General features: G+C 49.6%; 4 protein-coding genes across 4 annotated transcripts; all 4 read left to right on the top strand.

The window, feature by feature from the left end:
- Positions 1-482: 482 nt before the first annotated feature.
- Positions 483-2,130, top strand: FSUBG_13460 (g-protein coupled receptor; the record flags this gene model as incomplete). Its single annotated transcript, XM_036678354.1, has 4 exons — positions 483-561; positions 615-853; positions 926-1,696; positions 1,750-2,130. 4 exons carry the CDS (start codon positions 483-485, stop codon positions 2,128-2,130), a joined length of 1,470 nt encoding a protein of 489 aa, XP_036531074.1.
- Positions 2,131-3,711: 1,581 nt separating this feature from the next.
- Positions 3,712-5,121, top strand: FSUBG_13459 (endo-beta-1 4-glucanase; the record flags this gene model as incomplete). Its single annotated transcript, XM_036678352.1, has 1 exon — positions 3,712-5,121. One exon carries the CDS (start codon positions 3,712-3,714, stop codon positions 5,119-5,121), a length of 1,410 nt encoding a protein of 469 aa, XP_036531073.1.
- Positions 5,122-6,397: 1,276 nt separating this feature from the next.
- Positions 6,398-8,428, top strand: FSUBG_13458 (uncharacterized protein; the record flags this gene model as incomplete). Its single annotated transcript, XM_036678351.1, has 1 exon — positions 6,398-8,428. One exon carries the CDS (start codon positions 6,398-6,400, stop codon positions 8,426-8,428), a length of 2,031 nt encoding a protein of 676 aa, XP_036531072.1.
- Positions 8,429-12,736: 4,308 nt separating this feature from the next.
- FSUBG_13457 (ammonium transporter MEAA) lies at positions 12,737-14,404 on the top strand (the record flags this gene model as incomplete). The annotated part of the gene is made up of 3 exons (XM_036678350.1): positions 12,737-12,806; positions 12,881-13,804; positions 13,857-14,404. The coding sequence occupies 3 exons, from the start codon at positions 12,737-12,739 to the stop codon at positions 14,402-14,404; spliced, it is 1,542 nt and encodes a 513-aa protein (XP_036531071.1).
- Between the last annotated feature and the right edge of the window lie 295 nt (positions 14,405-14,699).

Genomic DNA, 14,699 nt, shown 5'->3' with positions numbered 1-14,699 from the left:
TGTCCCCTCCCCTTTTTCCAACTTATATGACCCGTGTGCCCTCCCTCCTCACGCGAGCGACTGACTCCGTCTTCGCTGGTCGTCTCATGAGTCTACGTGCCAATCGCACTGTTGGTGTTGTTATGCCAGCTGTCTTAATAACTCTCGTGTAATATTCTCGCCATCCTATTATATCATTCCTTGCTGTGCTGCTTCTTGTCCCCTCGAGGCCATCTCGGTGCTGCCATCCGGTCATACAGCTTCCAACTATTCGCGAAACGTTTGCTATGTTGTAACAACGCTTAATCAATCCGACCTCGACCTCGACCTCGACCTCGCTCTCCTTGGAACTAAACGGAAAAGAGCGACCTTGGATAGTCTCTAATTTACTGTTCTTGATCTTGGAGTATCAGTTAACGGCGGCATAATACGTACGACCTTTGAAGGACCGGCACCTCATACCCATACACCACATTCTAACGACTTCTCCTACTCATTTCAGCATGGCCAACAACACATCCGGGGTCAACCTTTGCCCTGCGCCGTTTTGGGATGCTGCGTTATTCCCTTCTGAGGGCGGATGTAAGTGAGCTGCGAATTGGAAACACTCAGTGATCCCCCTGACAGACATCTAGTTATCGATGGGCGCCTCTGCCAAACAGTAGCAACTATCCAGTGTTGTCTGCCTTGTCCAATGACGGACTGGGTCTACCCTGATCGCTTCGACACCTTGACGGCGGTTGCGAACTGGGTTTCGCTCTTCAGCCAGATTTGTTGCATCTTCCTTCTTTTATCATGGGCATTCTTGCCTGTAGAAAAGACCAACCGCCATTACCTGAGCATCTGTCTTACAGTCGCCATTTTGCTTATGAATGTAGGTGACGGGCACAATGACTTCCTTCGCGTGTCTAGTCTCTTGAAGTCGCTGACATTTTTTGGACTGTAGATGGGTTTCGTGATTCCTCTCGCAGCACAACCAGAGCAATGTTTCAATACGATCACTCCGCATAGTATGCAGACTAGCAAGGTCTGTGGCGCCTCTGGTACATTTCTCCTTCTTGGTGGTTGGGCAGGTATCATGTGGGTGTTTCTCAGGTCGGTATCCCTTCACCTACAGATATGCTGGCAAGTTCTCGTCGGCAAGAACTTCATGATCTTTGCTCAGGCAGCTGGATGGGGCGTCCCTATCCTGGGTATAATTCTGGCTCTCGTCTTCAGCGGCGTCTCGTTCCGTTTTGGTGCTACATGCCATATCAACCACGAGAACAGTCTGGCCGACTTTTGGATCCCGCTTCTCCTGTTCGCTGGAATGACCGTTATTATTACTTTTGCCACCTTTGGTTATTGTATCAAGGTCTACTTGGCATCCTTGTCTGACAATGGCGCATCCTCCGGGGGCTCTAGCTTGCCCACTTATACACAAAGCATCAAGACCATGAACCCAAGGCAGGTCTACCGTCGAGTTCGTCGAGTTATCGCACTCCAATGGCGTGGTATTGCCATCGTGCTCATCATCATTGCTGATGTCATCTTCTTCTCTGTCGTTTTTGTCTTTCAAGACAACGTGGTTCAATCTGTTACCGACGATCCTACCAAAGCAGGCGCTTTCGTCGAATGTCTCTTCAAAGAAAAGGGTAAAAAGGAACCTTGTCTAGATGAGGCATCCTCTCTGGTCATCAACGAAGCAACTGTCACGGCTGTTCTCCTTCTCTTGGCGGTAAGTGTCCTTTATTTGTATTGCCATGTTGAAAAGTTTGCTGACAACCATAGCTGAATGGTCTCTGGCTGATCCTCTTCCTCGGAAGATGGTCCATGGTTCAAGGCTGGATTGACTTGATCAAGAAGCCATTTACTCGGAACAAGAAGGAATTTGTGTCGGTCGACGCACGCGTTGACGTCAAGAACCATCCACGTTCGTACGAGATGCTCTCAAGAGATTCGAGCGCGGCAGTAACACCCATTACTCCAGTGAAGTCCCCAGAGAGTGGACGAAGAACTCCTGATTACTTCGGTTCGACTGCCCGCTATCATGCGCCAGCGCGTTCCTTTTCGAGCCCCAGGCCTCCGCCTACTGGGCAGGAGACGGCAGATTCATATCCGATGCCGAATTATAGCAAAGAGATGAACCCCCTCGCCATGAACCGAACATGATGAGGGCTGAACGCACAGACGAAAGAGTTCAGAGGAGACTACTAATGCATGAATGTACTTACATATAATCTATATACCCCCGGGAAACGGCAATTCGCACGCTGGCTCGGATGATACCCGAAAATACGACGGCCGCAGAGCCATCAAGACCGTCAGCCGCCATTCCTATCCATATCAGGCTTAGGAGATTGACATCAACGACTGCATTTACTTTGTTAACCAAACTTTGAAATGGAAACGCCCATCAATACAATACGACAGCGAGGTGTTTGAACTTTTGCAATTCGACACGGGAAAATAAAGGAGGAACAGCAATTGAGGAAATGTCAATGTGACGAATTAGCCGACCAAACTCAATGACGAAAAGCAAAGGAAGAAGGAGGGGGCGGGGGCGGTAATGGTGAGTCTGTGACTCCATATATAGAATGTCATTGTCTCAGACATTTGTCCTTCCGCGGGAATATGCAAGGATGGGCGGAGATAAGACGACTTATGTCGCGTGCCGGCTTGTTGATGATGGCCGTGTTGCAGATCGACTACGACCCCGAGTTTCCAACATTGGCCGGGAATGGCAAAGACAAAAGCTGATCTGAATGAATCATGGAGGAGCCAAGCAGGTTGTGCAAGTACCGGAAGCTGCGGATTCAGGAACACTGCAATGGAGTTATGCGGGCACCGAGAACGAATCGTCGTGTTCGAGTTCGGCGATACGGGCTTTTATCAAGATGCCAAGCACCGCCGTGCGATCTTCCCTGATATGGGTTGTTTGACATGCTCCAGATCATGACATCTCCATAGCGGTAACGCTGGAAACAAGCTGTCAATTAACTACTTATTAATAATGTCAAGCTACATACAAAAGATGAGAAAACCCGCTATGTCCGTCCATCCGTGAATGAACGACGAAGCGAGCCGATTAGTCAAATAAGTAAGCTTAAGCTCACCAATGACGGAATTGAGGTCTCTGCCCAATGCCGTGTCGCGTGGTGTCATGGCCACTCTCCATCAACCACGCTCTATTAGTCACAACGCCCTGCATACCCTTCCGGATGAGCCGGAAGAGGACGGCCTGAGTATAACTTGGCGATCGGACTGGTATGTCAAAGAGCTCCATGGGTACTTGAAGGCTCAAGACATGATAAATAGCTCCGAGCCAGCCTTCTCAGCGTGACTTGTTGTCTTTGACGATTCCGCCTTGTTCCCAAGGTCATACATGATTAATATCTTCACAAACGTTACCATTGAAGTTTTGTTTTAAGCCCGTTCATACACCACAGATTATATCAGCCCGTGGAAAGCCCTCAAGACGGCCTACCAAGCAAAGATAAAGATTTCCCCCGTCTTTATCGAGCTCAGCATATCGATACCCTCAGTTGAAGTTCTCAAATACATGACCGAATACGATAAGGCTCAGAAACGTGACTTCAGCCTCAAAGTGGAAGAATGTGGTCAGGTCTTCGCGTGCTGCATTTCCTTGGCAGGACACGGCCCCGCTCTCCGACTCCGACTCCGATAGTGGACGACTCCCAACAACGGAACCACTTACTCGGCGATTGGACGGATATTGAGCAGAATCGTATCATGGAGGAAGAAAATGAGCATCAAACCGAGGACGAAGAATCGGAACAAGACTTGGGACCAACGAAAAAAACCAGACGGCGTGTTCGATTCGCTGACTCGGAGAAGCCAACAGCTAAAAGGCGATCGTGGATCCGGACACGAACACGGAGATGTAGTTGTCTACGTAGTCCAAGCAGCGCAATCCTCCTCGCTGCCTTAATACTGTGTCTTGGAGCCGGATACGCATATCACTGGAAGGTCGAGACCGCATTGCATCGGAGCTGGATCCCTGATGCTGCCAGCGAACGATTTAGCCAGAACCCGTTGCCCCCGCCTCCAGAGCATCTTCAAATCACCAACTATACACTACCTTTGCGGACGAGAGGACGAGATATTGTCGATGGCAACGGCCGTCGCTTCAAGTTAGCCTCGGTGAACTGGTATGGTGCCAGTGATGAGTTCTTTGTCACTGGAGGTTTGGATATCCAACATCGCGATGATATTGCAAAGACTATCAAGAAGCTCGGCTTCAATAGTGTGAGGCTGCCTTATGCTGATGAGCTGGTCATCAGGAATCCAGTTGTCGAAGAAAAACACCTTCGCGCAAATCCCGACTTGGTGGGTCTGAGGGCACTGGACATCTTCCATGCTATTGTTGAGACGCTGACTAACTCGGGCATCGCTGTCATTGTAAACAACCACATAACCAGCGCAACCTGGTGTTGCGGTGCTGATCCTTGTGATGCTGGCTGGTCGAATGATCATTTAGGCCCCATTTGTCGGGTGCGACAGACCGAGGATGAATGGATACAGCACTGGGAGACTATCATGCTCCCACACACCAATAACCCGCTTGTCATTGGTGTTGATCTCAGGAATGAGATCCGCGGCCTTTGGGGGACCATGCCGTGGTCGAAGTGGGCACCAGCTGCTGAAAGATGCGGTAACCGACTTCTTCAGATGAACAGGGACTGGCTCGTCATAGTCGAGGGCACTGAGTCTTCCAACGATCTGTCCAAGGTGTGCAAACGTCCTATCCTGTTGGATGTTACCCACCGGCTAGTATACTCAGCACACGTGTACGCTTGGTCTGGCTGGGGAAGCTGGGAGGGCCGTTTCCTTCAGCGAGACTACGACTCATTCGCCAAGACGATGCACCATAACTGGGGATACATCCTCGAAAAGCAGATTGCCCCTGTGTGGGTTGGCGAGATCGGGGCGCCTGTGCAGCCGTCTGTTGGTGATGCCAATTACTGGCAGCACCTAGTTCGTTTCCTCCAGGAGAAAGATTCCGATTTTGGATACTGGGCGCTGAATGCCCGGAAGCCCAAGGGGAATGCAACGGAGAGATATGGACTACTACAAGATGATTGGAAGACTCCAGTGCTTGATTATCGGATGAAGGATATGCTTGACCTCATGTCGGCTTGAGCATGATGATATATATATATATCTTACGACTATGGATGAAATGAGAATGCATTGCTGGGTTGGGTTTTAAATGTGAATTTTTGGAGGATATACCTTGTGTCAACGAAATGGAATCTTGTGGGAGTGGACGTTTGTGTGCGTATCAATGAGTGACGGGTGTAACAACAAGCCTGTAACAACAAGCCTTTTTCTTGTTATCAAGTTCTTAACCTACAGAACTAAGACGTTCATGGTGTCAGAACCTATGGGTTCAACATTGCTATCTATCGGCACACAATGTATCAGCATCAGTTGTTAGAAATTCCCGTGAAAGACATCTTGTGATTGAATCAGTTTGTGCATCCCCTACCTAAGGTATTCCAGCAATTGACATCATCGTCGACAATTGAACCCACTGTTAGCAACACAAAGCAACCCGCATAAGTAAGTACTAGGCTAGGCACTCTCTTAAAGAATATACTTGGAATTAAGAGCCCGGCTGACCTAACGTTATTCCTTCTTTTTACTCCATAGGTAGGTACTTAAGTAGTTATCGGCACCTCAGCTTACAGTGGAGGTTTCGCCGGCTCTTTATCGATAACAAGGGACCGACGTGCCGCACCCCGCGACTCTCATCCTATCCTCTTGGAGAAGCAAACCGACGATCGAGGTTTGATTGAGCTGCAAGTGCTGTACTGCGCTGTTTTGTGCATCATCACGCAGCTTCCCCCAGTAACAGCAACGGTATTCAGCCTTCTGCATGAGAACGACAGCCATATCACATCACATTGCATCCTCGAAGATCAAGCGAATCAGTCGCCTTACGCGCGCAGGGCATTACCCAATCCCATCCATCCATCCATCCATCCATCCATCCACCACCTGGATACAATCGCTAAGCTGCAACACCTCCCCGCGCATGAGTTGTGCGAGAGCTGATGGAAAGTCAACAACCTTACAAGCGCAACTTCCAGCCAATATGCGTGGGGAAATGCTATGCGCAAACAGCCACTGACCGGGTGAGTATTGTTCGTGAGCGTAGAATATTCTTTTTCGCTGATGCTTTGTTCGCGATCTTTCAGTTTGGCGATGGCGCCAAAGTCGCAGTCCGTGATCGCGAGCGGGTGACTTTGGGCATGCACCCCCAGAGCGCCGAGCTACCCTTTACCTGGCCCGGGAACGACTCGGACGACGAGAGAAATGCCGGGCCCTCGATATACCGCTTGATACCATCTATGCAGAAATTTCGGAGCAACCTGACTGCTCTGTCTCAAGTGTACAATGTGCGACCATACCAATGCCCCTTGATAGTCTCAATGCTGACGACACATTCCAGCTCTACTTCTCTGCTTACCAAGGCCGAATATTCGTCTACAGACCCCGTGCCGCCCCGAGCCAGGCACTTCCGAGCCAACCTGATCAACAACTGAAGCCTAAAGCAAGTGCTGCCGCCCAGCTAGTCGGCGGACAAATTGACGAGTCTCGGCCACACACAGTCAACCATATGATCACAGGGTTCCTTGGCGACGAAGAAATAGTCCTCGCGTGCTACGACGACGGAGATGTGGTGGCATATTACACCAAGGAAATTGAGAAACATGCCAAAGAATGTCGTGCCACAAGCGACAGGTCACACAAATCCGTCCCCAAACAATTCTTCCACGAAAATGTTGGAATATCAGCTTGGGGCTTGGCTGTTCATCGAAAGTCTCGCTTGATCGCCGTCAGCTCAAATAGGCATGAGGTTGTCGTCTTTGCTCTGGCTCTATCACAAACCCCCCCGAGTCGCAGGACAGGCTTGTCTAGCACGACACAACTAGATATACCAACACGAACCCGGAATTGGCGGATCATAATACGGATGGCTCCTAGTGCAGACAATATCCCCAACGTTTGTTTTGTGGATGACTGTCGAGGCCACGCGCAGCGAATTTGCGCAATCGACATCAAGGGAACTGCCTGGTTAGCAGATATTTGGCAAGGAAACAGAGGTCTAATAGTCATTCCACCACTATGTTCAAATCTACTGAAAAGTGAGGAGTTCCACCCTGCTCCATCCAGAGGATGGGGGATATTTGCTCTGGATGAAAGGGATTTTCTCAAGGTCAGGACTACAGAGGAGCTATTCGGCGTGCCCACCAATCGACTAGAAGTTATCCCAGCCGGCAGTGGCTGTCAACAACCATTGGTGAACGTCAGGAACGCAGTAGCTAATATTCCTGATAATCCATACAATATGTTGAGACCACTAAGCCAGCCTGGTCCAATGATTCCTCTTGCTTGGGAACCTGATATGCCTCAGCTAGGGTTTGTTGTACAGGCTGAAGATCTTTTGGGAGGCGATGTTGGCGAGGAAGAATTCGACACCGAGGATGAGACCGATGAGGAACACGATGAAGAAGGCGACTCGGAAGATGGCTCAGAAGTTGATTCGGAGGAGGATGCTATCGTCGCGGGGACAGACTGGAGTTCCTTTTATTTCCAAGCCCATGAATTGGCGCAAGGTCTGAGCACCTACAAGTCACCTGGTAGCTCTCCTGACAATCTTCATGCTTGGGATGCGACATTCAAGCAGCAGGACTCTGAGGGTCAGGGAGAGAACAGAGAAGATCTGGGGCAAGCTGCGAATGGGAACGCAACAGCTGCCCATAAGCTCGACATGACATATTTCCCTCACAGCAACACGGTCTATCGAACACCCCGAAACCCAGAATTGATGATGGCTTATTGGGGGAGACCTGCGGAGTATAACCGGCACCCACAGTTGCCAGAAGCGTATCTGGCAGATCTCGGGAAAAAGCTGTTTCTGTTACGGACCTACGAGAAGGATATAGAGTTGCGCTCATTCTCTCCAATCCCGAGCAGGGTCTCGCCGACGGAGTTTGGAGAAATCTGCTCGGACGCGCTCAAATTTGGACGATTTCGCGACCCTGGGTTGAGGCGACATTTCCATGCAACCAGTAGACTCAACATGATTGCGTTTGCCCCTGAACTCTCACTTATGGCTATCGGGTCACCAACTGGGCGCGTCGTGCTTCTGACATTGACTCGGAGGGCTGTCCCTGCGGAGCGCGATGATGGAACATGGGAGCACGGATTTCGAGTAGAGTGGGTGCTGCCGACAGGACCCGACGAGATGGAACATCGCAAGACGTTGCGACCTATGCATGGAATGGCCATGGGGCCAGTCCAGGTGGGAGACGAGATCGGAGGTGCAGGACCTACGATGCCCAGGCGATATCGGCTGATGCTGCACTATCGAAACCACGACATATTGTCATATGAGCTGACGCGAGAGGAACAGTCGGGAAAGCTGTGCATTTTCTGATCCAGGGGCGTTTCACTTCCATTTCTGAACTACATCCTGCATACTTTTTCTTCGCTGGGAGTCTACTGGCTTATTGATACCCGGTGGACGCATTCATCATTCACTGCTAGGTTAGGAATAATGGAGTTTTGGACCTTAGAGGCGTAGGTAGTTTGCTCTTTCGGGGGTTCTATAAGAATATGCTTGTGCTAACTCTTGGCGATGGCCGCTGGTGCCGATCTTGACGGGGGACCATTTGATATCAAGCCAGATTTCGATATAGTCTCGCCAATGCTCGCCTGCGCTATGGACTCGGAGGTGTGGCATTTGGCCTAATTTATTGTGCCTGGATTTGCTTTATCTATAGCAAAACAAACGCAGATGAGTTCCAATGCTCTAGCAGGTACATACTTGTGTTACAAACCACAGAGAATCGCTACTGGATCATTGTTCTTTCGGGAGAATCAGGTTCACCAGTCAAGAGTATAAATCGGAACGGAGGGCGGAGTTGAAATCAGCCTAGCTTACGTCGGGAGTGGTGACAATTATGAATTATTTTAACTATGCCTCCGTATCTCGGGGTTCCGGGTCGGCGAGACGAGACAGCCACCCCGCAATGCGATCCGGGGACAAGGGCAATGCCTTCTAGAATAGAACGAGGATAGGACAGGAGTGAGGCTAACAGAGATAGCGGTACAGTACATGCTGTAGAGGGCAGGGAGGGGTGTACAAACCTTGTCTTTGACGGACATGACCAAGTGTAATTTGTGTTGAAATGATGGTTTGGCGAGTCTTGATTGGTGGAGGAGAGGCTAGGGAAGATAAGAAAGAGGACATCGCTTCTGATCAGCTCGTGATAGAGCGTGTCTGATTGGACGGGTAAAACCTGGGGATGATGTTATGTTTTGCTAGGATTTGGAGTTGGAGTTGGAGTTGATATTCATGGCACGTCATTCAACTTTTCAAGTATACAAATACAGGTAACCACGCCAGTCAGTCAGTCAGTCAATCATCAGGTATCTTGCTTGGGTAAGGCACCAAGATGAGCGGATGGGTTTCAGATGCTTCAGTGAAAGTGGCCAGCTTTCGGTGAGATACCTATTTCCCTACACGATCAAATGTGTGCTGAGACTTGAGGTGAAGGAAGAACTGTGTTGTGAGGTACCTATGTATGTAGAGTGCCGGCACCAAAACTCGGAGCGGACCCGTAATGCCCCCGAAGCAACGGTACGGAAGTGAGCATCCGGCTGCCGCTCTACCGGGATGCCCCGGAATACAGGGGCCAAGCCTTTTTTTATCCCCGTCAGCTCGAAATGCAGGGCAGTCCGCCAAGGTTTGGCTGTAAGCTGGGTATCTGTAGCCAAGCGATGGATTTCCGCCAGATCGGATTTCGATGTCCGAAAAGGAAAGGCGAGAAAGCATGGGGGGAGGAAGGATTGATAGATTTGCAACCACGAGAGCATCGCTGTATATGAGTCGCATGGCATATAAATAAAAGTACATAATAAATTGATGAAATGCTTTTCTTCATTGACCACGGCAAACTTCCATCAACACAAATTGTAGAGAATGTCCCCGGGAAAGATGGCGTCAGGCTTGTGATTGGTTGACGAGTTACGATGTGTCCATGAATTTAGCAATCTACCCTTGTTCTCATTAAACAACTTTTTTACTCACATGAATTGGCAAAGTACCCAAGTACCGACCGATCAAGCCTAGACTCCCCCCACAAAAAACTAACGACAACAACCTTCTTTACTTTGTGCGTCTGATAAGAAAAAGAGTACTTACTCCCTAGAGCCATGCACAATTGCTCTTTACACGTGAGGGGGCGTCAAATGAGATGCTCGCTTTGGACAGCTTCCGATACTTGGAAGTTGGGGACCAATTACAAGCAAAAACATCTTTCTTATCTGAGTGACGCCAACGATTTAGCAACGGGATGGTGCGTACAATATCGTGGTACATAGGTAGGTAGCTTGGTTCACGTGTAAAACGCAGGTGAGAGGGAAGCAAAAGAAGGTTAATTTGCTTAAACGAAACCATCCAATCCGATGCTCAAGTGTGTGGTGACGTTGGAGATGAAGCGATTGGTAGCCAGTCTCACCATGTACTGTACCTAGGTAGGTAGGTAGGCAGGCATATCTCGCCAAGCCTTTTACAGATAGATCAAAGACCAAGAGATTGCGCTCTCGGCCGTTTTCAATACGATTATCGGGCGACTTCTCAAGAGAGGAACAAAAAGGAGCTGCAACTAACCTCGCGCGTACCCCAGATGTTAATTACCTACGTGATTGACACAGTTCAAGGTTTTGCGGTAGTAATGCAATCAAACGGCTTTACACATCGTTCACTGTAATGGAATAATCCTTTCGGGCCTAGTAAATCGGACCAACCCTCCCTCTTGGTTCCCTCTCCGCACTTACACACGACGATCAGTGAGCCAACGAGGTTCTAGTCCCCGATGATTCAAGATGCCCGTTTTTCGCCTCGATCCGCACGTTGCAGAGGCCTCGGTCAAGGAATTTCATCATCACAGAATGGATAGATATGGGATGGTTACATACTACGTAGTTTGTTGTTGTGAACCGACAACGGCGAGGCTTAACAACATTGCGTCAAGCTTGTATCGACAGTACATACAACACACAGACATAGGTGCACTTGCCAGCTGAACAGATTAACTTCAGCTTTGCTTAAATTTATCTATCTATCTATCTACGGATATCAGCCGAGTCTTCTCATCCATGCACAGTCAATATTTAAGATTGTTCTTTTCTTTTTCCCAGCTCTCCCCCCATGATCTTGATTCTCAAACATGGAGCAATCTGTCAACGGAGGTCTCTGACACAGAAAACCCCACGCTTCGTTCAGAGATATCACACGTCAACGGCGCCCCCCCAAACTCCAGACCCCAGGGGAGGATTTTCCCATCCTCTTTTCTGGCTCTCTCCCCAGCTTCAAACGGTCCAATGAGACATGAGATTTCAGGTCTCGCGCATTGTAGATTTTGGACGGCTGATGCCCAAGACGACAGCCCCCATTTGTGACTGGTGGCACAGGGTCTTATTACACCCAGTTTCGAGATTACGCGAAGCATGATTCTTTTATTTAGACAATAAGAAATGACCTGTATGACGCTTTATCTCTGGCCATGCGTGTCGAACAATGTGAGGCTTTTCACCCACGGTAAGCTTCCTTTGGGCAGTGCATTGTTAATGCGAAGCCTCTCAGCGCCAAAGCAAGTTCAAGTCGAGATCGGGCGTCCTGGAGGGCGTGTCGTAATGAACCAAGAACCAAGAACCAAAAATCAAAGATGCGGACTCTGTCCGGGACGAGACGACAGAGACGGAGACAGAGAGACAGGGGTGTTTCTTCGATCTTGAAGACCCAAGAACCAGCCGAGAACGGCGCAAAGAGGAGTCGACATAGTAGACGCCTTACCAAAGACGTGTAAGCGCTTTAACGCTAGGGTCGGTACCTGGACAGAGCATGCAGGCGCCGCTATCTTAGGTTTATCTCTATCAATTGGGGGGTACGTACCGATAAACATCCATGAGATGGTTTGTGGTTTGTGGTTTTTGTATGTGTCCAACTGGTTACTACGCTGTATCAGATCAATCTGTGGCGGTATCACAGCGACTAACGGGTGCTCGTACAGCCCTGTGAAAGGCTGAGCTATGCTGGTACGTACCCTCGACCTCGCTATCTCTGCCCTGGACTCTACCTATCTCTGGTGCCCCCAGCTCAGCTCTGCTGCTATCTCTATCTCTTGTCTCTCATTGTGTGTCGCGCCTCTATCTATGCCCGTATGTACTGTACCATACCAGGAGATCTGCAACAAATTGTCCCACGCCCAGGACATCCATGGCGTTTTTGGCTCATGGAGACAGACCCGCGGCCGGCATGGGCATGGGCATGGGCATGGGCATGGGTATGGAGATGGATTTGGATTTGGCGTTGGGTTGAGTCTTAAAGATAGAGCAGTACTGTAATGTGAGGCATGTAGTAGGCACGCCAAACAATTATATTAAAGTCTTGCCCCATCACTTGCATTTCCTGTTCCTCTTCTCCATATTCCCTTCCGTTTTTATCCTACTGGGTTGTTTCCATAACTTCCTCTAACCGGTAGAGCTTTCCTTGCTCTTGCTGCTTCCTCTTCAGGACTCACTCTTCACTTACCTGCCTTACTTCACCTTGCTCGTCATTCAACGTGAGAAGGATCTGCTCAGCTTCATCAAGTCTCATCTTGTTCCATATTTCGACAACCTGAACCCGACGAATATACGAAAACGATATCCCACGAGACCCTATAAACAATAATTCAACATGTCTTATGTTATCCCTGGACCCCCGACTGCCTTCAATGGCACCAATGAAGAGCTTGGTGGTGATTCCAGTATGTTTTCCCATCGTCGACAATGCGAAAACTCATCGTCATTACATCCTAATACTAACACGAGTCTTCTCCAGCTACCGAGAACCTCAACCAATGGTACCAATCCGGCGACCAGGCCTTCATCATCCTCTCCGCCTGTCTCGTCCTTCTCATGGTCCCTGGCATCGCCTTCCTGTACTCTGGTCTTGCCCGAAGAAAATCAGCCCTCTCCATGCTCTGGGTTGTCATGATGTCCTTCTCCGTCATTGTCTTCCAGTGGTACTTCTGGGGCTTCTCTCTCGCCTTCTCTACAACTGCCAGCAACCCCTTCATCGGTGATCTCAAGCATTTCGGTCTTATGAAGGTTTGGGGTGCTCCCTCAGTCGGATCTCCTCTTATTCCTGCTCTGCTCTACTCTTTCTATCAGATGATGTTCTGCGCCGTCACCGGCGCTCTTACAGTCGGTGCTGTCGCCGAGCGAGGCCGCGTTGTGCCGAGCATGGTCTTCGTCTTCTTCTGGGCTACTCTTGTCTACTGCCCTCTCGCGTACTGGGTCTGGAACCCCAATGGTTGGGGCTTCGTTAACGGCGTTCTCGACTACGCTGGTGGTGTTCCCGTCGAGATAGGCTCTGGCATGTCCGCACTCGCCTACTCTTGGGTTCTCGGCCGCCGCAATGAGAAGATGATGATGAACTTCCGTCCTCACAACATCTCCCTCATCACTCTCGGTACCATGTTCCTCTGGTTCGGCTGGCTCGGCTTCAATGGTGGCTCTTCTTTCGGTGCTAACCTCCGTGCTGTTATGGCTTGCTGGAACTCCTGTCTCACTGCCATGTTTGCTGCTATGACTTGGTGCATTCTCGATTTCCGCCTGGCTCGCAAGTGGTCCATGGTCGGCTGGTGCTCCGGTACTATCTCTGGTCTTGTTGCTGCTACTCCTGCTTCCGGTTTCATCGACCCTTGGGCTAGCATTATTCTGGGTGTTGTCGCTGGTGTCGCTTGTAACTTTGCCACAAAGAGTAAGTTACTTTGTCGTTCATTTTTACATGCAATCGCTAACCTCCCATGTAGTCAAGTTCCTTGTCCGAATTGACGACTCTCTCGATGTTTTTGCCGAGCACGGTGTCGGCGGTATGGTTGGCCTCCTCTTCAATGCTTTCTTCGCCCGTGGCTCTATCATCGGGCTCGACGGTGTCAACACCGGTGCTACAGGTGGCTTCATGGATGGCAACTACGTCATTATTGGCTGGCAAATCGCTGCCATTGTCGCTGGCTCCGCCTATGCCTTCGTCATGTCTGCCATCATCGCCAAGATCATCGATTTGGTTCCTGGACTGAAGCTCCGTGCGTCTGAGGAGGCCGAGCTCCTTGGTATGGATGATGACCAGCACGGCGAGTTCTCTTACGACTACGTTGAGGTCCGCCGAGACTTCCTTGCTTGGAGCCCTCACCGTGGTGAGCCCGCTGAAGATGGTGATGTGCTTGAGCCTACCCATGGCATTCAGGAGCACCAGTCTATGATGAACCCAAGCGAGTCAGATGATGTCCACAAGACTCCTTCTCTTAACACACCCGATGCTGTTGCACCGGACGCGGTGATTAACGAGAAGCATGCTTAAACTTGCTTATGGCAATGTTATATTTGCGAGTCATATTAGCCTTGTTTGATATAGAGAGGTTGTTTTATTGCCAGGATTTCTTTTTATTAACTTGCGGGATGCTGGGAGTAGCAGGCAAAGGCGTTACGGATTTTATCATCTTTTCGACGTATCTGCCTTGGATTGTTTTAATACCCGTTTGGTAGATGTGGATGGCTTTTGAAAAGCGATGCAGGTCATTGGATACGTACATAATTCTGTTCCATGTGTGTGGTCTTATAGACAGTTACAAAATCAGATGACTATATATTATACT

Source organism: Fusarium subglutinans (genome assembly GCF_013396075.1).
Source record: "Fusarium subglutinans strain NRRL 66333 chromosome Unknown NRRL66333_c0000345, whole genome shotgun sequence".
Taxonomy (NCBI): Eukaryota; Fungi; Ascomycota; class Sordariomycetes; order Hypocreales; family Nectriaceae; genus Fusarium; species Fusarium subglutinans.
The sequence above is the reverse complement of the archived record's forward strand: the minus strand, read 5'-3'. Positions and strand labels throughout refer to the sequence as shown.